General features: G+C 36.1%; 2 protein-coding genes and 1 long non-coding RNA gene across 4 annotated transcripts in view; 1 reads left to right on the forward strand and 2 right to left on the reverse strand.

Moving 5' to 3' along the window:
- The window catches only part of LOC309636913, a 30,835-nt gene extending 29,848 nt beyond the window's left edge, over positions 1–987 (reverse strand). The window contains exon 1 of the long non-coding RNA XR_014250311.1: positions 847–987. This is a non-coding gene — a long non-coding RNA (uncharacterized lncRNA). The remainder of the gene's footprint in view (positions 1–846) is intronic.
- EIF3M (eukaryotic translation initiation factor 3 subunit M) lies at positions 853–17,127 on the forward strand. Of its 2 annotated transcripts, XM_082410551.1 has the most exons (12): positions 884–984; positions 1,875–2,039; positions 3,435–3,567; positions 4,381–4,519; positions 4,799–4,922; positions 5,079–5,173; positions 9,978–10,061; positions 11,181–11,280; positions 11,910–11,991; positions 15,504–15,647; positions 16,419–16,479; positions 16,934–17,127. In XM_082410551.1, the coding sequence occupies exons 4-12, from the start codon at positions 4,395–4,397 to the stop codon at positions 17,052–17,054; spliced, it is 936 nt and encodes a 311-aa protein (XP_082266677.1). In that variant the 5' UTR covers positions 884–984; positions 1,875–2,039; positions 3,435–3,567; positions 4,381–4,394; the 3' UTR covers positions 17,055–17,127. The 2 variants fall into 2 exon arrangements, with proteins under 2 accessions (XP_082266676.1, XP_082266677.1); XM_082410550.1 differs by lacking the exon at positions 1,875–2,039 and having other exon boundaries at positions 853–984.
- Positions 17,006–25,214, reverse strand: part of CCDC73 (coiled-coil domain containing 73) — a 145,935-nt gene continuing 137,726 nt past the window's right edge. Inside the window, exons 17-18 of the mRNA XM_082410429.1 lie at positions 22,501–22,634; positions 17,006–17,756 (exon numbers count right to left, since the gene is read on the reverse strand). Of these exons, the coding sequence (XP_082266555.1) occupies positions 17,538–17,756; positions 22,501–22,634 (353 nt within the window). The 3' untranslated portion in view covers positions 17,006–17,537. The remainder of the gene's footprint in view (positions 17,757–22,500; positions 22,635–25,214) is intronic.

Raw genomic sequence — 25,214 nt, forward strand, 5'->3', positions numbered from 1 at the left:
TGCATGAAAAGCTCTCCTGCAGATTTCTCCATTGGTACTTTCTTCATTTCCTTCACTTCTCAATGACATGTGAGCCATTTTCTTTGCTCACTCTATCTAAAATGGCATGCACGCACACTCACACACACAGCACCCCTTTCTCTGTTGTTCTACTGGTGCTAATTAACATGTTACATAACTATTGAATAACAGCTAATACATCCAGAGTTCACCGTGTTTTAATTGCTTTATATATTAATCTACTTAATCCTCAGAACAACACCATGAGTTAAGTACTTGATCTAATTTTTCCAGAGGAACCTGGAACGCAGCGGTTAAGCAACTGCCCCAAATCACACATCCATCAAATGGTGCAGCAGGGATTCCACCCCAAGAAATTCGATTCTGGAGTCTGTGCTGTAAAACACTACGCCATTCAGGGCTGCGTTTCTAATTACTTTGTACTGTTTGTTTCTGTGTGCCCCCAATGGAATGTAAGCTGCACGTGGGGGAGCTTATTTTGAAAACTGCTATCGCCGGGGTGGAGAGCACTGCCTGCTTGCTAGCTAGTTCCTCAGTAAAGGCTGAAATGTGGGTTAAATTATAACTCGAAGAAAAATCGCCCCAAAATTTCAAAAGGGTAGGTGGGCTCCGTGAGGCGCAAGCGGGGCGATAATACGGAACACAGACCACACCCCATCTACCAGAGTTAGAGGCCACGAGAGACCACGCAGGAAGCTGGTCCCTTGGGCTCATCCCGCCTCCGCCTCCGCCCCGCCCCGCCCCAGCCAGAGCGCGCGCTGCGATTGGTCTCCGTGGCTTCGCCCGCCCTGGTGACCCCGCCCCGCAAGACCCGCGCAGGCTGACCCGGAAGCGGTTGTGAGGCGCCGCCGCGCGGCCCAGCTCCTTCTTCCGGTCGGCGTGGTTTGCGAGCTGAGTGTCCTAAGTGCTCCGGCCTTCGCCATGAGTGTCCCGGCGTTCATCGACATCAGCGAGGAAGATCAGGTGTGCTCCCGGACGGCTGATGCCGCCAGGGTGGGGTGTAGGGGAGGCTCAGGAGTGTGAGGGGCCGAGTCGGGGCCGAGCCAGGGCCGGGCGAGCGGGACGCCCGGGAGCCGAGAGCCGCGGTTCAGTCCTCCACACCTCGGAGTGGGGAGGCCGCGAGGCAGGGGGGCGCGTTCCTGGAGGCCTGGGGTTGCCTGCCGGCGAGCACTCCCAGTGCTGGGCCCGAGGCTTGACGGCCAACTTCCTGGTCGGCGTCGGGGCTCTTCCAGCCTGGAGTCACTTCTGTCTGTCGACACGGTACTTTTTGACTCATTGAGAAGGGTATCTGCTTCCGTCCTCCAAATGCAGCCACATCCGGAGTGGGAGGTGGCGAATCTTTAGACGGCGTAAGCAGTTCAGGGAAAAATAATTTGGTACTAAAGATCAAAATGGCTTTATTATTATGTGACCACAAGGGCACAGGTGACGCCTATTTTATATGTAGGCCGTATTTTATATTCTTACATGAGCAAGAGTGAGAGTTCTGCAATCTGAAAGCATAACGTCAATTCCACCCTCATACTTTGAGGCATACACTTGGTGAAAAAATCTTAATATTTTTTAATTTTCTGTTTGGGGTTTGCTCTTTGGTTTGCATGGCTCATGCTTCTCATTTTCCCCATAACAAAAGTTAAACTTTAGTTGGTGGGAGTTAAACTAAACTTGAAATGATTTTCTCTAATTCTGCAGAACTGAAAACTATTCTGTGAAGTCGTTAAGGGTTGTCATTTTGTATTTTTCTGCTGCTCCACTAACATGGAAATTTTGGTTTCGATAGAAGAGAAAATATCAATACTAGTGTAAGATAACTTATAGAATTGCAGATGTGATTTTTTTTTTTCCCTTGGTAGAAATGCAGACCTTCAGTCCTGAAGAGCAAAGTAAGAAGGGGAAAGAAAAATGGGGGAACAAAAGGCTAGGGAACGACTTGAGCATAATTAGAAAAGAAGATGTGCAAGGAAAAAAAAGCCTATCTGAGTAGGAATGGAATCACGTTATCAGCAATTGGCTATTAGGTGACTGAAAAAAAGTGTTTGGTTTTTTTTTACTAACATAGAAGAGGGTTTGTAGATGCAGGAAGTTCTTGTCATTGATTATATTAGTTTTAAAGTGTCATTTCTAGTTAGGTTATGCTAATGTTCTTGTTTCACACTGGGCATTCCTTTTGGGTAAATAGGTGACTGCTTTGGGAGTTAAACTTTGGTCATATTCTCTGATTAGAGTTAAGTGGCGTTCAGAGTCCTTGTTTCCTTTTCTTTGCTTTTACCACTCCATAACCACCTGTGGCCAGTAAGGATGACAGATGAAAACAATAAACTGTTGATTGAATAGTTTGCTTTGTGGGTACAAAACAGAAACTGAACAGATGCCTTTGGGGGGATAGGGGGGACCATACCATGTTTCCTTTATAGAGAAATATGCAGTGATATTTTTGTGCACTCTGATATGGTGAGGTTTGTTTTATGAAATCTTGTTTATAATACCAACTCATGTGAAGTTACTGTGTTATCTGAAAGGATAGCACCATCAGAGCAACAGGTTTAATACACTTAGGTAGCCAGACATATTTGTGGGTTTAGAAATGTGATACCTACATATTTGCTAATGGTATCCCTACATCTCCATTTCAGTTCTTCATTTTATTATCTTAAACGCTGTTTGCATTCATGTGTGGTTGCCATAAATACCAAGTCCTCAGAAGAATAAGTTGTTAAATATTATATATGTATTAGAGTAGAAAATATCTAAATACCTGGATGTAGTACTATAGTTATGTTTTTATAGGTCCAAAAGTGCTTTCTGATACAGGTATGCATTTTAAAGGAGTAATTACATCGTAGATGCAATTTGATAGAAACATTTTATTAAAGGCGACATTCAAAGGCATCACCTTTTTATCTTTTTATCTCCCACAGCGCTTATCTTAGATAGGTCCTCAGACATTTAATTAACAAATGATTACTCTCTTGCCAGGGTGATGTCTGTAACTTTTTAAAGTATTGCGTTATGTAGACCTGAGAGCAATAAAACTTCTTTAAAAGAAATCAGATCAGTTATTCCCTTCCCCCACTGCCCCCCCCCAAAAAAAAACAGAAAAGCTTTGGGTTATATTAGAAAGGTTTTTGCTGCATACTGGAAGTCCAGCAGGATGTATAGGTGATATGAGAGAAATTTGACAGTGATCAGTGTGGGTCATAGTGGGTCTACGTAGCCACTTGTTGAGGAAAACCTGTGGGGCTGTGATGGTGGATGAGCTGGGGGAAAGGCACTTTAACATAATTAAAAGTTATCATTAAGTGCTGTGTTTACATTTTATTTTTTTAAAAATACGTCAGAATGTTTTGAGATCTTGTGTTTTGTGATTCATAGTTCGTTTTATAGATACATAGCAACCCTATTTGATTCAACAGGCTGCTGAGCTTCGAGCTTATTTGAAATCTAAAGGAGCTGAAATTTCAGAAGAGAACTCAGAAGGTGGACTTCATGTAGATTTAGCTCAAATTATTGAAGCTTGTGATGTATGTCTGAAGGAAGATGATAAAGGTTTGTCTTTAATTTTTTGTAATATTATTTACTAATCATAGAGGACCTACTTTTAAAACTTTTATGTGAATTATATTTGTTTTGTTTTAGACCTTAGAACTTTTAAGCACTGTTGTTTTTAATCTTATCTTTGCACACACTTTCAGTTTATTCTCATCTGTTATACTCATGAAATAAGCCTATTTTGATAAAACATCTTTTTTACATGTTTTTTGAGTGTTATTGCACACGGTAAATACTGGTAACTTCAGAATGAACTGAAGGAAAAAATGAAACTCTTCATAAGGTTTAGATTAATATGAGATGGGATACAATCTCAGGTAATCTAAAAGCCGATTTAATTATTTGGCTGATTCCCTATTTATTGAGATAAAATGGGAAATTTTGAAAATTGGGAGGCCTAAAATCTCTAGTTAAGGTTTGACATTAAACTTGGTGTACGATTAGCATCTTGCTAGTAAAAATTGAAACTGTATACTACATAGACATGTAAATCAGTCTTCTGTTTTACTGGTTGAAAACCAAATCTTGGGTAGTAACTTCCTCCTTCTTTAATAAAATGTGTGAGTTGCTTTCTGAATGATAACTATACAACAGAGCTGGTTTAGTTTGAATTCATGTGTACTGTGTTTTTTAGTATAATGCACACCATTGAAGGACAAGTGTTCTTTAGAATTGCTTTACAGTAGCCAGAGAACCTTTTAAGTGTTTTATGTTTAATGGTCTTTGGTGTATTAAAACACTGGAAATACATGTTTAACAAGATACATTAAATATTATAGTATCACTGTTGTGTCATCTGTACATGTGTAGATGTTGAAAGTGTGATGAACAGTGTGGTATCCCTCCTGTTGATCCTGGAACCAGATAAGCAAGAAGCTCTGATTGAAAGCCTGTGTGAGAAACTGGTCAAATTTCGGGAAGGTGAACGCCCATCTCTGAGACTGCAGTTGTAAGTTAAGAACTGGAAGAGGCTCAGTTTTTCAAGGGGCTCTTCATGTTACTGTCATTTAATGGTTAAAAGCAAGAATTCTAGAACTTGACTGTCACCTGTGACTTTTATTGGTGGTGTGTCTTTGGACAAGTCACTTTCCTATGCACCATTTCCCTCCGTGTAATGTGACGTTCTTAATAGTATCCCTTTCAAGTTTGTTGTCAGAGCATATAACCTCAATTTAGTCACCATAGTTACTGATCTCCAGCATTGTTTTATTGTTTGTTTGTTAACCAGGCTAAGCAACCTTTTCCATGGGATGGATAAGAATACTCCTGTAAGATATACAGTATATTGCAGCCTCATTAAAGTGGCAGCATCTTGTGGGGCCATCCAGTATATTCCAACTGAGCTGGATCAAGTGAGTTTTCATGTGAAATACTTGTTCTGCTTATAAGAAGTATAGTTTTATAGCTCAAATAAGAAGCAAATATGTCTTCTAAATGTTATCTTTTAAATTGTGAAAATATGTTCACTGTGTCACTAAATTTTCTCCCTTTTGTCAATCCCGTTGTAGGTTAGAAAATGGATTTCTGACTGGAACCTCACCACTGAGAAAAAACACACCCTTTTAAGGCTACTTTATGAGGCACTTGTGGATTGTAAGAAAAGGTATTCAGAATTAATGTACTGACTTAAAACATAATGGCAATATAAGTAATTGAGACTTTTTTAAGGACAGGTAGGATAAGTGATTTTGCTCTACTTCGTTCTCTAAGGAGTTGCTATAAATTTCACCTACTAAATTAAAGATAACTGCAAAGTTTAAAATAGTCTTTCCCATCTTTAAACTTTTTAAAAAGCAAAACTTGCATTTGTTCTAAAAATGGTACAACTGTTAATCCCAAAGCTGTGTGTAACATTAGACTAAGTTATTTAATGGTGCTTTGATGTCTTAGTACAGGGTAGTGCTATCACTTTTGTTTAATGGTGGTGAGGGTCTATCAGTCAGAGTTTCCCATAGTCAAAGTCTCTTAATATAAACAGTGCCCCTGAGATGAAACTTTGCAATAGACTGTACTAAATGGTACTTAATTGCACTTTTGCAAGGTGTTGAATTTCTAAGGCTTGTATTCAGCCCAGCAAACTTCATGCCCAAAATATTTATTCTTCATCCAGTTTATGGATGCTTCTAAATGATATATTTGGCCCAGTTTTTAGAATTAGGGTTGAAGGATAATCCTACCATTTTGACCTGGCTTTTCCATTTCTCTTTTCACATAGTGGTTAAAAACTTTTAGGAAAAGTAATCAGTCTTCAGTTTAGTTTTATTGCCCAATTTTTATAGTTGCTTTCAGTGCTAGGGTGTTTAATATATTAGAGACGATCAATAAGATTAATGTTTCTGTTATGTTAAAGTAATGTAAAGTTTTTGCAGATCATTTACATTTAACAACACAAGAGGAAATTATATTTCTGCTGTGAAAGTTGCAGCGTTTTATTATAAAAGAAGTTAAGCGGGGAATGTTGCATTAATAGCCTATTTCATTTTGTATCAGTGGCTACTGTCTGTTACATGCTAGCACACTTGTGGCAGCATTCTAGCCAGTTGTCAGTAACTCTTAAGAGTAGGTAGTTTTATATCGGGCAGTCTCAAATGGGGAGGGCATAAAAGCCATTGGAGAAAGAATCCATATTTTAATATATGCTATAAATGTGCAGGCTGTGGAATAAAACTACTGGGATTTCAAACCTTGGCTTTCATACTTGTATACGACCCTAAATAAATCTCTGTACCTCAGTTTCCAACTTCAGAGTGGAAATAATAGTAGTACTTACCTCATAAGGTTGTTGAAAAGATTATATAAGCTAATGTACACATGAAGTTCTTAAACTAGTGGTTTCATTATTGAGAAAGCACTCAGTAAATATTGGATATTTTATTCCTGTCATTATCCTTTTCATTTTTTCGAGCTTGTCTTTAAAAAGTTAGACTTTTTTCTGGTACAGTAATTTAAAATGGTGAGTGTTACTGTTTTCCCTTTGAATGGCTAGTGCTTATCAGAGATGACGGCTACTCATTGGATGGTTTCTCTGATTGCTGTTTAGTAGATCCTCAGTCTTTTCTGTGTAAAAAGGAAATAGCTAAGGTAATGGTCTAAAGAATTACAAAGCTAATTCCCAGAGAAATTGAGATAAGACATCATTACCCATCTTGGGCTCTCCTACACATACCCGAATGTTAACATATTAGGAAGCATCTGCAGCATTTGTCACGGGTGATCACTCTTTCCTTCTTGAAGCACTTCCTTCAGTTGGCTTTTGGGGCACCTGTCTAGGTTCTTTGCTTCATTCACACCTCATTTGTGGCTCCCTCCCTTCTTCGAATCTGCTCAATTTTTACCTCATCAGAAAGGCCTTCTCTGACTATCTGTAAAAATAACAGTATTCCCCTACCCTCACATTGCTTTTTTTCCCCTCATCCCTATTCTATTATCGGCCCCACTACACTTATTACTGACTGACATACTATATTTTCTTGTTTATTATCTGTCAGTTCCCTCTAGAATGTAAGTTTTCCAAGAGTAGGAACTTTTTGTTCATTACTAGAACAGTGTCTGACACGAGTAGGCACTTAGTATATAAGTGCTAAATGAATATTTCTGAAAAATGAACATGTTGCAAAAGCAGTGGATGTAAGAAGCAGTGACTTAAGGCAATATGAAGTGGTGGTTTATGGAACAAGAGTGTATGCCCTTCCCAGAGGCATTCAACCCGGGCTTCTCTTCTGAGCTTCAGACCCTTATGTCCAACTGTTTTCTGCCTGGTTCTACTTAGATGTGGCCCATAGTTGCCTCAAACTCAATGTGACCAAAATGAATTTATCATTTTCCCTCTCTAAATTAGTTTCTGTTTTCCTAAGCAAGACATGTTGAAGTGGTCTTCTGTTTATTCTCTCTACAATAGTTTTGTGAAACAAAAATTTCAGCCTATCATTCTTTAGGTTTACATTTTCTTTAGCATACAGTACCGAATTCTTAGTTTGGCATATAAGTCCTTTCTGACATGGGCTCCTGTTTATTGCAGTAGTATGGGCTTGGTGAATGTGATGATAATCCTCTTGCGTTTTTGTACGGTGCAGTGACAAACCACAAAAACTTTGTCTTCTTTATATGGATATTCCCTCCCTCCATTTCTCTCCCCCTCTCTCCCTCTTTCTCACATACACATGACCCTATACCCTTCCTCTTGGTATATCATACCCTAGACATAGTGAACCTGTGTCAGCTGCAAAAGCACCATGCTCTTTCCCAGTCTGGACCAGAGGCTGGTACCTGTTTTTATATGGCCTACAAGCTAAGAATGGTATTTACATTTTTAAGTGGTTGACAAAAAAAATCAAAAGAAGGAGGATATTTCTTGAAATGTGACCATTATATGAAATGCAAATTTCAGTGTCCATAAAATTTTATTGGAATGCACCCATACTTATCATTTATGTATCATCTATGGCTGCTTTTGCCTAGACTTGAGTAGTTGCGGCAGAAACCAGGTGGCCTGCAAAGCCTAAAATAATTACTGCCTGGTGCTTCATGGAAAGTTTGCCTATGCTTGGTCTAGAACTACACTCAACTCCTTTCCTCTGCCTGAAATGCTCCTCCCATATTTACACGACCCTCCACTTTTATCATGGCACTTCACACGCTTGGTTAAAAGGTTTATGAGGTTTTAGGCTCAGTGAAGGCTAGGAACTTTGTCTGTCAACCATTGTATTCCCAATGTGTTGGTAGTGATGGGCCCTGAGTCGATGAATGCTACCTACACTTAAGGAACTAGGGAAGGATGGTTATTCAAATTTCTGTCATGCTGCTGATTTAAATTTTAAGATTTGGTTTTTGTCTAGTACACAGAAAATGGTCGTTTTTTTGTTGTTGTTTGGTTTTTTGTTGGTTTGTTTGTTTCTGCTTCTAAATCGAATTCTGAGAGTTGCCTTGCCCTCTTAGAATGCTTACATTTATGGGTGCCCCCTTCATGATTTTGTTTGTATTGGTGGTTGATGAGTGCAAATTGTGTAATATCTTCTGAGTCCTCATTATATGTCAGATATTGTGCACTTTAAATGGACCATTTTATCTGATCTTTGTGAATTCAGATTTCTTTAACTGATAAGATGTATTAGACTGAAGTATACTATGGTTGCTAAAACTGGAAAGTGTGCCTATGCTTGCAGTGTGGCACAAGATAATAATTTAATTGAATCCTGGCTTTGTGGGAAGTTTTAGAATATCATTTAACTTTTTTAAATAAATGGTATAGCTCTTACTGATTTTACTCAGGTTGAATCCAGATGTGGGGGGAAAGAAGGTCTTTTAGAAAATGAAAAAAGGGGGTGGGGAACTGTTTCTCCTACTTAGGAAACTTAAGCTTTCTGTAACTGGCTGAAGATTCATCAGTTTAAAGGAAGAAATGAAAGGTGAAGATAAACATTTACAAAGAGTTCAGATTGAGAGAATGCATTTAATTATTTTGTACTTTTCACTGCAGTTAAAATTGATCATCTACATAATTCTAAGGATGATTCAATTGGAAGGATATCATTAGTGGAGTTATTTAAATATCTGGTGTTGGTTCAACTTCAGCTGTACTATCCTAACAGTTTCTCAGACACAAAACCTTTTTCTCACCTAGGGCTTTTTTTAAAACAATAAGTTTATTTATTTATTTATTTTTGGCTGCATTGGGTTTTCGTTGCTGCGTGCAGACTTTTCTCTAGTTGTGGCGAGCGGTGGCTACTCTTCGTTGTGGTGCATGGGCTTCTCGTTGCAGTGGCTTCTCATCGCGGAGCACGGGCTCTACGTGCACAGGCTTCAGTAGTTGTGGCACGTGGGCTCAGTAGTTGTGGCACGTGGGCTCAGTAGTTGTGGCACATGGGCTTCGTTGCTCCACGGCATGTGGGATCTTCCCGGACCAGGGCTCAAACCTGTGTCCCCTGCATTGGCAGGCGGATTCTCAACCACTGTACCACCAGGGAAGTCCCTCACCTAGGGCTTTTATACCTGGTCTTCTCTCTGCCTGGAAACTCATCCAGCCCCCACCTTCTACCTCTAGTACGTTTCATGGCCAATTATTTTACATCCTTTAGATCTCAGCTTACATGTCATTTCCTCAGAGAGAGACTTGCCTTGCTCATTCTATATGAAGTAGCCTCCTCTTTCCTGTCTCTGCTCTTGTTACTCTATTACATCACCATTTATTTCCTTTATGGCACTTAACTTGTTAGTTGTTATTTTTCCTTAGTTGTCTCTCTTTCCTACTAGAAGGAAAGTTCCATGACGCTTTCCATAGTGGAGGACTGTGTCTCTGGGTCACCATTGTATGTATCGTCAACACAGTACCTGGCACTTAGTAAATATTTTCGAATGAATGGATAGCAGTAATGATACTGTGACATTCCTAAAGCTGTATTTCTTTTTAGTGATGCTGCATCAAAAGTCATGGTGGAATTGCTAGGAAGTTACACGGAGGACAATGCTTCCCAGGCTCGAGTTGATGCCCACAGGTAACGTTAAACGCAGTGTTCGAATGATGGCTGTCAGCAGGGTAGAGGTGAGCTACACCGTTCAGTCATATAGCTGAAGTCATGTTTGCATCTACCAGTGATCCAAAGCCATTTGATACCATGTGCACCATGAGGATTCTAATGTAGATACCAAAATTCAAGATTTGGTATTGAAAGAAACCAAAGAATGCATGTGAAATAGCCACATGGTGTTTGCTGTTTGGGGTATTGCTGCAGTGGGGGTTCCCAACCTGAGTAGTAGAACCTAATCTCGGGTTGATTTTATCTTAATATTAAGGTACGTAGATGGGGAAAGGCTGGTGGCTTTCTGTAAAAATTAGCCCATTGCTAATGGGAATAACTGCTTCAAACAGTCCTAGATCTATTTAGTAGCAATAAGAATAGAGTCAGTTTTTTTAAATCTATGAAATGGAAATTATGATAACTTCTTTATAGGGTTATTCCATCGTTGATAAAATGGGCATGATAATACTGTATTGTCTCTCAGGGTGCTGTGAGGATGAAATGGAGTAATACATGTTAAAGCACTTACCTTAGTGTATGGCATAAATAGTAAAATACTGCTGCTGTTTTATTTTTTGATTACTTTGGTGGTGCTTTCTCTCCAGCTGTGTTTTTGTCTACGAGTAACTATTTTTTAAATTTTATTTATTTAATTTTATTTTTGGCTGCATCGGGTCTTATTTGCGGCACGTGGGATCTTCGCTGTGACGCACGGGCTTCTCTCTAGTTGTGGCACGTGGGCTCTGTAGTTTGTGGCACACGGGCTGTCTAGTTGAGGGCACAGGCTTAGTTGCCCCGTAGCATGTGGGATCTTAGTTCCCCAACCAGGGATCAAACCCGCAGCCCCTGCATTGGAAGGTGGATTCTTAACCACTGGACCACCAGGGAAGTCCCTCTACGAGTAATTTTATTAAAATGCACATCACTGATAGATTTATTGGCCTGTTTTAAGCCCAGTTTTGTAGCTTTTTTAATGCAGTGTATATTGAACTCATAGATATTTTACTTAATTGAATATATTTTGCAGTCTGCAAAGGCAGTGAAAAGTACCTGCATTTCAAGACTCTGAGCTTGGGTTTTTGTTTTCTAATTAAGGTGTATTGTGCGAGCATTGAAAGACCCAAATGCATTTCTTTTTGACCATCTTCTTACTTTAAAACCAGTCAAGTTTTTGGAAGGCGAGCTTATTCATGATGTAAGTAGTTTATCCTTAATGTTAAAAATATTCTTTTCTCCTAAATCTAACATACTGAACCATAACTCTACTTCTTTGTATTAATGAACATGACTCTTAGAGAAATCTAGAAAGAGAAGAACTATATTCATTTTTGTATCAGGACCAGACTGAAATTTAGGACTAGCATGTAGCTTTTCTCCAACCACCGAACACGCTCCTGTTCTTCCTCCCTTTCCTTCATCTCACTTGCCTGGCCATTATGAACTTAGAGAATACAAATTCCTTCTTGTATATAGTGTCAACTATCCCCAATTAGAAAGATAAATCTGATATTTAAAAACAGATGAATGTACTTTTCAAGTGCAATTATAAATACATTTTGGATTATTTCTATTTGTACTATGTCATTTCCACCATTTTTTTGGGGTAGATCGTTTAGAGGACACTGTATTTACTGATTCTTTCATCTAAGTGAGTTTTAATGAAATCAAATTTAGATGGTAATTTGATCAAACAGATTGAAATTTCTGCTTGAAGGAAATGCAGAGTCTTGTTGCTGGGAGTCAATGTCTTAAAAATATCTTGAGTATAAATCTTAATTCTATATTGAATATTGTATCTTTGTCTTTTTGTGTTTATCTGTATAGCTTTTAACCATTTTTGTGAGTGCTAAATTGGCATCATATGTCAAGTTTTATCAGAATAATAAAGACTTCATTGATTCACTTGGTAAGTTTTGGGGATTTTTCTTTGGAGGGGTAGAGAGAGAGATAGGAATGAAAGATCCAGCAAATATGATCATAGCCTTATGTGTAGGTTACCCTAACCAGTGGTGTAAAAGATCTTATTCTCGGTGATTTACATTTTTGGTACTTCTTTTAAAAAGCCATAGTCACATTTGTAGCAAATAGCTTTTTTCCTTCTAATATAGTCTTTTATACTTGGTTCTCCCCCTCCCCCCATTAACAAATTATAGAAGTATATATATACTGTGTTGCTAAGCACATCTACCAGAAGCTGTAGATGGAGTTAGAAATGGAGTTGTGATTTTGTGTGATAGGAGAAGCTTTCCTAACTACAGTTTGTTGAGGACAGCATAGTAAGTTTAAGGTTTATGATTTTATCTTGGAGTTTTCTTTCTAGACCAACAGAGTTCAGTAAATGTTGCCGAATTGAATCTTATCCTCATAGAGCAAACTGCATAGTATATATTCAGTATTTTCCTTCTGGAGCATGTTTTTATCATGCTAAAATTAAAAAGGGAAAACTTAGAAAATCTGTAGTTGAACAGGTTTAAATTGTTCTAAAACTACCCGTTTTTTGAGAGTGAAGTCAGCTGAAGCTAAGGTGCTTTGTTTTTCTACTGGGCAATAATCAGAACACATTAGAGGCTAGTTATATTTTCCATATTAAAATTGAATTTAGTTTTCCTGGTTGGTTGAAGTGTAGATAAAGAATACATTTATAATCTACTTTGATTATACTATTAGTCCTCAATTTGGTAATCATTAAGTCCTGTCACCTGTAAATTTTGTGCAGCCATTGGAATTGGGAAGATTGAATTATTCTGAACATAATAAGGCGTTTGAAATACACGAAGATAAAGTAGATGCAAGTGTGTTTGTGTTGAATGCTTTGCCAGGTGCACTAGACCCAGAAAACCACATTCTGTCCCAGTTAATTTGTTTCGTGGCATGAAGCTATGTGATGGAATGTTAATGTCAGCAACCTCTTTATTTACGCACCAAAGAAAAAGGAGTAGTAATTAACACTTTGACACTCCCCCATTGATGTGTAATTGACTGTTTCAAAGGAGCACTGGTTCATAAGCTATGGCGTGCATTAAAATTACGTTTTCTATATTGCAGCATTTTAAGACAGGGGTCAGTGACAATGCAGAAACTGCTCAATGATGCACATTTTTTTATTACTGCATTAAGGTTTTGACATATTAGTAATGAATAAATGTTTCCATAAAATTAGATTTTTTTATAACTTTAAAATTGAAATATGACACAGAACACTGTGACTTCCTCTTTGAAGGTAATGTTCTACTTTCATGAAACAAAGCACAGCTTCCTACAAGTCTAAACTCAGACTTCACTAGCTTAATAGTTTGATTTTGAGAACAAGAGTCCTAAAGGCTTTAAGTTTGGTTCTTTGTTTTACTTTAAACATCAGTTTGAAATGTTTTTAAATGCAGGTTTCTATGTGTTAGTTTACATAATTCATTCTAGAAACAATCTTCATTCCTCTTAAGTTTTTTGATTTACGGTAAGCTTGTCACTGCACAGGGCGTAGCAGTAAAACAAATCTAATTTCAAGAGTATTTTAGATTACATATTAAAAACTTTAGGAGTTTCTATCATTTTATCATATTAAAAGAGGACTAAAATATGTCCATTGAACTGGTAACGTTAAGGAATTTTCTTATATTGCCAAATATAGAGAAAAATTTTTAGTATTCTCTGTAATAGAAAAAACATAATAGAATTTCTGTGCAAACCAGAAATCAGATTCCCTCTTTTGCCTCTTGTTTCTCACAATCTGTGCAAATTAGCAACCATTTATTGGAAATTTGTTTGTGAAAGATGTTTTGGGGAAAACATCTTACTAAATGTTTATTTTTGGTTTTTAGATGTATTAAACATTTATTACAGCTGAAAGTCTGGTTACAAATGTCTAGGTTCCACAGGTGGCATCAGTTTATCTCAGAACACTTTATCAACACTGACAACTTGGGCCAACAGTAGCACTATCTTGTGTCAACTGAATTGCCCTAACATGTCCACATGTAATCTGGTGTTATCCAGTTGCTACCTTCTTGCTTCGGAAAGTTAATCAGCATCTAATTTGCATTTGTTAATTAGGGTTAATGTGCACTAATTGATTTTTTGATGCTTGTAGATTTCCATTAAACCTGGTTAGCAATACTTACTTGGGTACCTCATTCATTTGAGTTATGGTGATCATGTTTTTGTTGAATCTGTGCCAAATAGAAAGCCTGCATCATAATTACAGCTAATTAACAGACAATTATGTCCTATATTAATGGGCTTCCTTAGTCTTCTGCTAATATTCTGAATGTTATAAATTTCAAATTTATTTATGGAGTGCTTAGAACTTTTTTTAACAGTACAAACTTGAGGCTCTTAATTACTAGAGTGTACGTGATTGGTCATTTGCTGAGTCAGAAGTTGAAAGTTCAGAGAAAAGGAACATGTTAAGTATTTCTAAATTAACTTTAGAAACTTGTTTTTATAATTAAGAAATAGCATGTTTGTGTGTTATAATTCAGCTTCTATTTAGGAATAGGTAATTTGGATATTCAGGATTTGTAGGTATTTGTATTTCTAGTTATTTGTTTTATAAATGAACTTATTTTCTAGGCCTAGTACTGCCACCTTGTTACGAATAAGTAAATCACTTAATCTCTTTAGTCCTCAGTTTTATTGTTTTTTTAAAGTGAAAGGATGGGGACTAGGTAATTCATTGTTCCTTTAAGGTTTAACAGTTGTTTGTGATCCGAATAATTGTAGCAGAATGTTTTATTAGAAATTATAAGGCAAAATTTGATTATTTGTACAGTTTTTCTACTTTTGCCTCAAAAAGAACAGGTATCACTGTTAATTTTATCTAGTACTAATCATTTTAAACCTATAAATGTTAAATACACTTTCGCAGTTTTGATTTTTAAGTATTAAGTCCAAATTGGCCTAAAGGGAAATGGAATATTTTCATAACTGAATGTATATTAAAATATTTTAAAACTCCATGTTTGCCAGTAACATGGACACAGAACAAATAGTAAGTAGATAAGGAATCTTGTGTTTAAATGGCGGGCTATTAGTACAAGTAAGTTTAATTCAATTAAATAAGAATGTTCTTGCGAAATGTACTTTGTATACTTATCTCCTAAAATATATAAATAAATATTAAAAATGTAAAATGTATAAAACTTAGGGCCTAGAGATACCATTTTATAGCTTATTCTTAACTTTGAATCTATCACCTGTGGCACTGAAGCAATAAAGAAATGTAGTTATAGAAAAATAATTTTAAAGGCTCCATAATTTAATTATGGGGTTAGTTTATGGTTTGTAAATGTAAGAAGCTTTGCGAAAGTTACTCTGTATAAGTACCCAAACACAGTGACTTCCACGATTTTACACAAGAGTTGTCATCATGCGGGACTGTAATTCGTATGGATACTCACCTGGCTTCACTACTGTGTTACTCAGGCCTGCTACATGAACAGAATATGGCAAAAATGAGACTACTTACTTTTATGGGAATGGCAGTGGAAAATAAAGAAATTTCTTTTGACACAATGCAACAAGAACTTCAGATTGGAGCTGATGATGTTGAAGCATTTGTTATTGATGGTAAGGCAATTGGAACATTTTCGTTTTTTCCTAGAATTTCCCTTCCTACCCCATGAAACATAAGATTTTTAATCTTGAAACTGAGCTTAGTAGATTAGCAGATTATATTTGTAGCAGAGTGAAAGTTCAGTGGAAATATAAATTGCTATGTGGTTTTTGGTGTGTGTCTATTCCTTGAAGTCATGTAGAACAAAGGCCTTTAGGCAGTATATCATAGTGGTGAAGAGCCTAGGTCTTCCTCTGTGAAACAGGAATGTAGGAATTAATTTGTGGTTGTGAGGGTTAAATGAATTAATGCAGGTAAAGCGCTCAGCTCAGTGCCTGGCACATAGTAAATGATCTGCAAATATTAACCATTACCAGTTTTTTATGATTGGCCTAGAAATAGCACCTTCTTCCTCAATAATTACATTATAAAGTGGTTTAACTGTTAATTAGGATTTTTAAGATTAATAAAATGTATTATAATATCTTAAGAAACTAGCCCCGTTCCCCCCCCCATGTTTTCAGAGAACACCAGAATTCTTAATAAAAACCGTATGTGATATTTAATATAGATAGGTGCAGCAACCAGAGGACAAATTCATGGCCTTCCTTTTGGTTGCATCACATTGCTGGGCTAGTTATTAAATTCAAAGAGCCAGTTTGTAAAATAATGTTGGAAAACTGTCAAGTTTTATTATGGCTTACTTGGTCACAGTTTTCATACCTTAGGCTGTTTTCCTTGGGAATGTTCCATATAACATGTCATGTAATACATCTTTTTTTCAGCGGTAAGAACTAAAATGGTCTACTGCAAAATTGATCAAACCCAGAGAAAAGTAGTTGTCAGGTAAGACACTTAATACTTTGCAGCATTTTGTAGAACAATTTATTCTATTTCACTTAAATGTTTAGAGAACCAAGGTGGTGTTAGCAGTTGACGGTAGTTAAATAGTTGCTATTTATCATAATTTTATTAAAGTTCAGACTAAATGTGATTAGCTTATTTAATGAAAGAGTCCTATTTTCCAGCACATTTCATTTAATGGCTCAGTACTGGCTAGAATATTAATGACTTCCGTGTCTGGTTTATGTAGTTCAGGAAAATAGATGGTTTAGGATCAGTATGGGAAATAAAGGTTTTTTTAAAAATAAGCTTCTAATCATTCTTACAACTCTACATTATGTCTTCTGTGTATATTTAACCTTGCTTTTAACTAGATACAAGTGTGTAATATTGTAAAAAAAAAAAAAATACCAGAGGATAAAACGTTGAGTAATAACTTTGTTTTTAATTTTTCCAGTCATAGCACACATCGGACATTTGGAAAACAACAATGGCAACAACTCTATGACACACTTAATGCCTGGAAACAAAACTTGAACAAAGTGAAAAACAGCCTTTTGAGTCTTTCAGATACCTGAATTTTTATGCTATATAATTTTGTTCTTTTTGGAAAATCTAAATCATAGTAAAACATTATAGCCTGAAATCTGACTACAGTCTGGATAGTTATTGTCTCAAATTTAAAAGAAATCACAATCTTCAGAGCGTACAAAGTAATAAATTACAAAGGGTCACTACGTCTGTTTTGTATAACACATAAGTTGTATTCTGTAAGGAAGGGTTTTGGGGTGTGCAGCAAGAGCTTTGATGAAAGAGTATATGGAGGAAAGACATTTAATTAAGGGAAACTGAATGCTAACATCAAACCTTGCAATCTTAGCTATCTTAAATGAAGCATTTACTGAGAGAATACGTTAACAGTAATACAATTTCATCACAGAAAAAGTTGGAAAACTGACTACAGCTATTAAGTTTTAGATGTAACAGTCGTGTTCTAGTCTAAACCACATCAATATTTCAATCAAGTCAGTTCACCACTGAAAGCATTTATCAACGTAATTTTAATCAGTTTTTCCTACCATCTCTTCTGCTTTTCTTTTTTTAGGTTGGTTGTCATTTTCGGAGCTTAGAAACTTTTCAGTTTCATTTATTTGATTTGTTACCAAGCTCTGCCAGTCATCTTCACCAGTAGAAGACGCAGCCAAACCAGTAGTGGTTTTAATCTTGATTGCCTGAAAATGGCTTTGTGGCAGAGTTGATTTCAGAGGCTTTGTTTTCACCTAGGAAATACCAAACTTGTTTTACCACTGAAATTTTTACTCATTTTCTAAACAATCATCAAATTTCAAGAAAATCCTTCAGCCTCTGCAATTATGAGTATGTGATAAAAGCCACCGTTTTCTTGGCTAATTTTCAACAACTACCTTAGTAATTTTGGCACCAAAAAACTATAAAATGTGACTCTCTAGGCTTATGTAGTAGCTCTTCAAGATCCCTAATGTATTCCAGGAATACCACAAACGTTTCCTTAAAGGTCTTAAGCTTACATTGAAAGAAAACATATTTAAAACAATGCAGATAAAAATCTGTTTTGTCCTCTACTCCCCTTCCCTTCCCAAACATGTCTATGTTTCGTAACTTTATCAAAGCCAGGGGGAAATTTAAAATGCTAACGGAAGTAAACTGCCATATAAAAACTGCCGTTTACTTCATGTTTCCTCTTAGGCTTCAGAGCACCATTGTTGGAGAAACAGGAAAGAGCAGTGAGGCATTTGGAAGCTGGCATGTTTCCAAGGCACCACATTGGGTCGTACTTCCAATACCATGTTAAATAAGTTTTCCATTTTAAGGTTTCTTCTGATTATAAAATAATTACTGGAAATTTAGAAAATAGAGAAAAGTGTAAAGAAACTAAAAATCACTAGTAATCCACTATCCAGAGAGATCTGTCAACATTTTGGTATTGTTTGCTATTAGTCTTTCTATTAGCATATTTGACCATTCTATAGAATTTTATATCTTGGTTTTTCCCTCTGTGAGTCGTTTCCTAGGTCATTAAAATTTCTCATAAGCAAATATCAGTGGCTGCAAAATACTTCTTATGGATGTGTGATCATTTAACTGTGCTATTGTTAACATTTGTTTCCAATTTATCCCTATAAAAAATAAATTTAATTTCTTGAAAAATATCTTTTATGGTCTTCTCAGATTCTCAGATAAAATCCTCTGTTGAAAGGGAATATATTTTAGAGGTATGGAATAGGATGAGAATTAGATTAAAATTTCCCAAGATTCCAGCCACCATCAAACATTTTGATGTAAATATTCAGGACTCCTCTGTATATACACTTTAAAAAAGTTTGTATCATATTTATATCATTTTCTGTGTTGGGTTAAAAACATTTTTAACATTTCCCTCTAGAAAGAGCATGGCTCCATCATATTCCATGTTCCATAATTTAATATATTGTTGGACATTTAAGTTGTTGGAAAACATTTACTGTTATAAATTAGGCTATAATGAATGTCATTTGTTCATAAATCTTTGTGAAGATCTTTGAGTACTGCCTTACATTAAAATCTTTTCCAATCTGATAAAGTGGCATATTTGTAACATTGTGTTTTCAAAGTGAGATTATATAGTAATAATTTTTAAAATGAGTTTAACTGTTTACATTTAACCTCAGTTCCCTAAAGGGAACTTTCGGATTGCTCTATTTGGTTCCTGAGAATTCTAGTCAGCCACCAGTCCCCTCAGAGTCTTAGCCTCTGATCCTTAGGGTAATGCTGGGTTCATATTCGTCTGATTGCCTATGTTCCTATGAAATAACAGATGAAAACAAAAGTATCAGCACAGGACCACCAAGAGACCTTCAGTCGTTTAACTTTTGTGGGCCTCAGTTTTCTCATCAGCTTCTTTTAGTTACAAAACGCTGTTACTGTAAAGAGGAACTGATAATGGATAAAAATGCGCATAAATGTATATTTCTCATAACGTGTGGCATGTGTGTTCAGCGCACTTCATGTAGTTCACAGGGTCAAAATGAGTGTTAGTCATCCGTGCAACACTGAGAACCAGCTTCCTAAGCGCCGTGGGCAGTGTGTCAGTTTCATGCAATACTGAGAATAGTTACAGAGAAAGACACCAAATCTAAATGTAGGTTGCTACTGATTTTGGAGTAAAATGATTGATGATCTGTATGACATAATGGTCCTGTTTTGCCAACAAAATGCTAGAAGCGTTCTGGTGCATTTGATATCAAGTACAAATTACCCAATTTTCCAAAATCCTGATTCTTTGACTTTTAATCTTGAAAAAGGAAGGAGACATTTATACATATCTGCTTTAGTTTGTTTCCCTTTACCTACCTGGTGGGAGGGGCAGGAAGGATTGGCTGTACAGAGAAACAAGATGTAATTTTAAAGTTTACACTTAACAAAACTTGTCCTATTTAGCTTAATTTAGGTTTTGCAGCCTGCAGAAGTAACTCTGGTTACAGGGATGCTCCCACATATCTTTGCTCCTTCCTTTCCTTCTCATAAACGTCACTTGCCTCCTAACCTCTTTCTGCCTGACTCAAAAGATCTACTCTGGCCTAGAACTTCCCCTACACTGGTACTAGTCCTCTTTATTTAAGCCTGCGGTTGCATTTTAAAATTTAACTTAAATGAACCTAACATCATTGGCTGTGTAAAATAAGTGGCTTTCTTTGCTTACTCTGGCCCGTCTCCCATCCTCATTCCTGGGTATAATCAAGATTGCAGCAGGCTACCAACCTAACCCCCGCTCTAAGAATAAAAAACACTCTTCATGTTGCTCTGGATCTGTAGGGGAAAAGTGGATTAGCTCATGATAACTACCCAGAATTTTACAGGATTGATGTGGACAGTATGCATAAAAATATGTTGAAAAATGTAAAGAACTTATATTCCCCTTCTGGCTATAAGTCTTCATAAAATTCACTTTTCATTTGGAACAGGAGTTGGCAAACTTTTTCTGTACAGAGCCAGAGTAAATATTTTTGGCTTTGTGGGCCAAGTGGTCTCCTCACAACTGCTTGATTCTGTCATTGCAATACAAAAGCAGCCACAGAACTACAGGCAAAGGAATGGGTGTGGCTGCGCTCTAGTAAAATTTTACTAAAGCAAAGCAGTAGGCTGCGTTTGGCCTGCCAGCTGTCATTCAACAGCCCCTGATTTAGAAAAGTGTACATAAGCAAGTAAACAGGCATCATAAAGAGACTAGATTGGCCTGGTTTAATCCAGGGATCAAAGCATTTTCAGTAGACTAGGCAAGAGTTGATCTGCTTTTAAATTTGTCCCACATTAGATGTTAATTGGTAATCAAGGTTCAGCTGGGACAATGATACGCAGCATAGTGCGTGATGCCTAGTGACAATCACTTAGCTAAACAGACATTTAGTGATTTACATGCACCAGTATTTTGAGAAGAAATTTTTTATATTATGAAAATTGAGAAGGTTATGTAGCATGCAACTAAGAGCCAAGATACCTAGTCAAAGTCCACTGCAGACTGTGTTCCTAATGACTTTGGAAAATTACTTCACATTTGTGTCACTGCCTCCTCATCTGTTTTTAAAGATGTAGGACTGTTGTGGGAATATTTCTTCGAAAAAGTTTTAAATTCTATAAATATAAATTCTTAACAACATTAATTAACAGAAGAGGCATTAGGAATCAGATACAAAGAACTTCCCTATTGGGTTTATTATAAAAATGGGCTTGAAAGGGAGATGTGAAGTGTTCCATCATACCCTTAAACTGTTTGAAAATAGGACAATTAGAAGTGTTAAGTATTCAACCCAATTAGAATGGGTGTCTAGCTTTGATACTCAAGCTTATTTTTGCTTTTGCTTTGATTCTATGACTTATCCAATTAGCCAAGGTCAGAACTTAGATTTCCCAGTGCCCGGCCCACTGCGCTTTAGTTACCATAGTTTAAAGATTGTACACTTGAACATCAAGCTGAAACGATTTGTTTTTGAGCTCAATTATGCAAAGGTGGAAAAGGTAGATCCTGATTTTAGTTTCAACTTTCCCAAAGGGAGAGTTATGCTATCTTGAGGTTTCTCCAATTTAAAAATGGAAATTAAATGTATTGTTAGAACCTATTACTTGTTAAGGCTGTGTTAGTATTATAATTTTCACTTTAGATGTGCTAAAGGAAAAGTTGTTTAATGTGCATCTCTAAAATTTAAAATATACAGTGACTATGCAGTTGTTTTTTTTGTCATTTTTCCTAACCTTTTTAGGTTACCTTTTAGCAGTTATACCTGTAATTGTTTTTTAGACTTTGAACAATACAGCCTTTTTTTTTTTTTTAATACAGCCTTTTTTGCACTGAAGTTTTGCACACTAAGTTAAAAAACTTACAAATTTTCCCAAAAAAAAACCTGTCAGTTACTTTTCATATGACAAATGGACTCTTGGAGCCATATAATCTCTACAAATACTTTGCTTAATATTTATATCCATACTTGATATATTTATGAATATTTGATCCTTTCACATACTGTGTTTTAATTGAAATAATATAAAATAGACAAATTCTTCCTTTGCAATAGTCAGTTTCCCAAAATAATATAAATTAACTTAAGCACTATTAAAAACAACTGAACTCTATTGATTAGATTATTTAAGGCATCTTTTATTAAAATTTTAAATGCTCAAATGAGTGAACTATTTTTTTTAATAGTTTAAATAAATAAATGCTCAAATGCCACTATTCCTAAACTTAGGTGACTAAAAAATATAAGTACATAATACACTACCTCACACTCTCCTTCCCAAAACAGGCTGGATTATATCTATTTGATTTATACACTGTGACTTTTTCCTGCTGTTTTCCATCAAACTTAATTGTGAAAAATGGTGCCATGTTGCCCTCTTGATATTATTTTGAAGATCAGTTAGGTCTTAAAGCATCCAGATGCACACAGTTCTACACATATCTGTAGAATTAGCTCACTAAGGTCTGCTCCGCAATATTTTTAATTGACTTACATGTTCTGTGGGAAAAGAAGAATCACAAAAAGTCTTTGCAATTGCATTCCTCTCTTCACTGGGCTCTCCCCTGGGATCTGGATGGATACTCGAGTTATTCAAAATGTCAGCAACTCTGTTAATGCTGGTAGTATCTGGTTGACAAAGAGGAAATGACAACTGAGTTTTATTCTCCAGGCACTCATTTTAATGACTAAACTTGTTTTTCTCTGATCCTATGCTTTGTATTTAAAAAGTAACAATTTCTATTTTCTTCTCACTTTGAACACTTGTTTCCATAGACTTTGCTCTTACATTAGGCATTTCATTTCAGAAAACAATTTTTTTATTGCTACTTTCTAAAACCTGCTGATTTCACATTAAAATTAGTGACATGGTATAAATATCTTCTAAAGCAATATAACATACCTTAAAATGTTACCCTTATTCCCCTGGTTACTGCACTGCCTGCACATATATTTATATAGTGAACATCTTACCAATTCAAAGGGAAAAGTCTGAACCAACTGAAAGATTTGTAAAATATATTTAAAAAGAAATTGGCCATGATAAAAAATCCAACAAAGGGCTGTCTAGTAGGGAGTCATTGGGCTTTAATAAGTAGATAACAATGATTTAGAGAAACATGTCTTGTAAGGTTAAAAGATATTTAGGAGTATCTTTTATAAGTTTGAGTATTTTATAAGTTGAATTTCTATAGAATTTTAGTCATCTCTCCTTCCAGCCTAATTTATATCATTGAGATTTAATTTAGAAGAAAGGACTTGTGAGAAAACGGTAAATGTTAGACCAGTCCATTGACTAACAGCATTAAACTAACCGCAGCATTTGACACACAAAATTAATGGAATATGAACTTTAATACATTTTATTATATTAGGAAAATTACAGTTTGTGAAGTGAGATTTTACAGTGTTTTGGTGTTTTCTATTTCCCCCTATATTACTTCTCCATTCATGCCAGTAAACAAGATATACTTATTTTGCTTTTAATTCCCACATTTTCTTTTTAAAATTTTCTCAATTTCCTTTTTAAAAGAAGCCTGTTAAGTCAAAAGGCCATGCAAAGCTTTCCTTCTAATCCATATTTCTTCACTGGGTCTAAACGCATATTGTTAAACAGGCAAAGTTCCCGTAAAATCTAAGACTGTCTTTGACAACCTCGACAACTTTAACTATGAGATTGCTATTAGCAAAATAAACATATTTTTATCATGATCATACTTCTTAAACAATAGTTATTTTTAAGTAACATTTATACAGCACCTATATATGTTATGTAGTATATCTCTATGTTAAAATATCTTCAATATTAAAATTTTCAAATACACAAAAGTGAAGAGTATGAACGTCAATGTACTCATCACCCACCTTCAGTACTTCAATATTAAGTCACGTATTTCATCCATTTACCTCTCTCCCTAATTTTTTTTTTTTAATTCTGGAGGATTAAAAAAAATTGTTTTATAATCTTTTGTTTCTGATTATTTTAAGAATGATCTAAGTTTTTGGAACACTGCAATCCACTTAAGATTCTTTTCTTATAACTTCCCAAGTTTCCTATACTTTGGTTTTTTTGTTTTTTTTTTAACATTTTTATTGGAGTATAATTGCTTTACATTGTTGTGTTAGTTGCTGCTGTTTAACAAAGTGTATGTGCTATACGTATACATATATCCCCATATCCCCTCCCTCTTATGTCTCCCTCCCACCCTCCCTATCCCACCCCTCTAGGTGGACACAAAGCACCGAGCTGATCTTCCTGTGCAATGCGGCTGCTTCCCACTAGCTATCTGTTTTACATTTGGTAGTGTATATATGTCCATGCCACGCTCTCACTTTGTCCCAGCTTACCCTTCCCCCTCCTCGTGTCCTCAAGTCCATTATCTACGTCTGCATCTTTATTCCTGTTCTGCCCCTAGGTTCTTCAGAACTTTTGTTTTTTTTTTTTAGATTCCATATATATGTGTTAGCATATGGTATTTGTTTTTCTCTTTCTGACTTACTTGACTCTGTATGACCGACTCTAGGTCCATCCACCTCACTACAAATAACAATTTCGTTTCTTTTTATGGATGAGTAATATTCCATTGTATATATGTGCCACATCTTTATCCATTCATCTGTCGATGGCACTTAGGTTGCTTCCATGTCCTGGCTATTGTAAATAGTGCTGCAGTGAACATTGTGGTACATGACTCTTTTTGAATTATGGTTTTCTCAGGGTATATGCCCAGTAGTGGGACTGCTGGGTCGTATGGTAGTTCTATTTTTAGTTTTTTAAGGAACCTCCATACTGTTCTCCATAGTGGCTGTATCAATTTACACTCCCACCAACAGTGCAAGAGAGCTCCCTTTTCCTGGAGGATTTTTAAAGCAAAACTTGCACATTGTTATTTCATGTGGTGGTTTGAAAGAGTAAAGCAGTCTCTACTATCTTAACTATTTAATATTTGAATGTATTAATACAGGCATATAATTATTAAGGGATTCAATTTAAAGTGTTTCAAACAATGATAAATATCAATGATATGAAAAGTATTAATGTTACACCTCACTATTACTTGCAAAATAAAAGAACAAAGCTAGATTTGTGGTGCTGGTGAAGGGACAGATAAAAATAGAAAAATTAAGGAAAGAGGGAAAAAATTGGGAGAAGAAACTGACAACATAGGAGAGAAACTAAAACATAGTTCTGAGAGAAGGAAGTTTGTT

The sequence above is a fragment of the Balaenoptera physalus genome (assembly GCF_965194825.1).
Source record: "Balaenoptera physalus genome assembly, chromosome: 10".
NCBI classification, from domain to species: domain Eukaryota; kingdom Metazoa; phylum Chordata; class Mammalia; order Artiodactyla; family Balaenopteridae; genus Balaenoptera; species Balaenoptera physalus.

Bases quoted from the DNA above. Each gene is read 5' to 3' on its own strand.
- EIF3M (XM_082410550.1), top strand. From the start codon at position 943: ATGAGTGTCCCGGCGTTCATCGACATCAGCGAGGAAGATCAG. The intron at 3,568-4,380 runs GTTTGTCTTTAA...GTACATGTGTAG, and splicing joins TCTGAAGGAAGATGATAAAG to ATGTTGAAAGTGTGATGAAC. The intron at 11,281-11,909 runs GTAAGTAGTTTA...TTATCTGTATAG, and splicing joins AAGGCGAGCTTATTCATGAT to CTTTTAACCATTTTTGTGAG.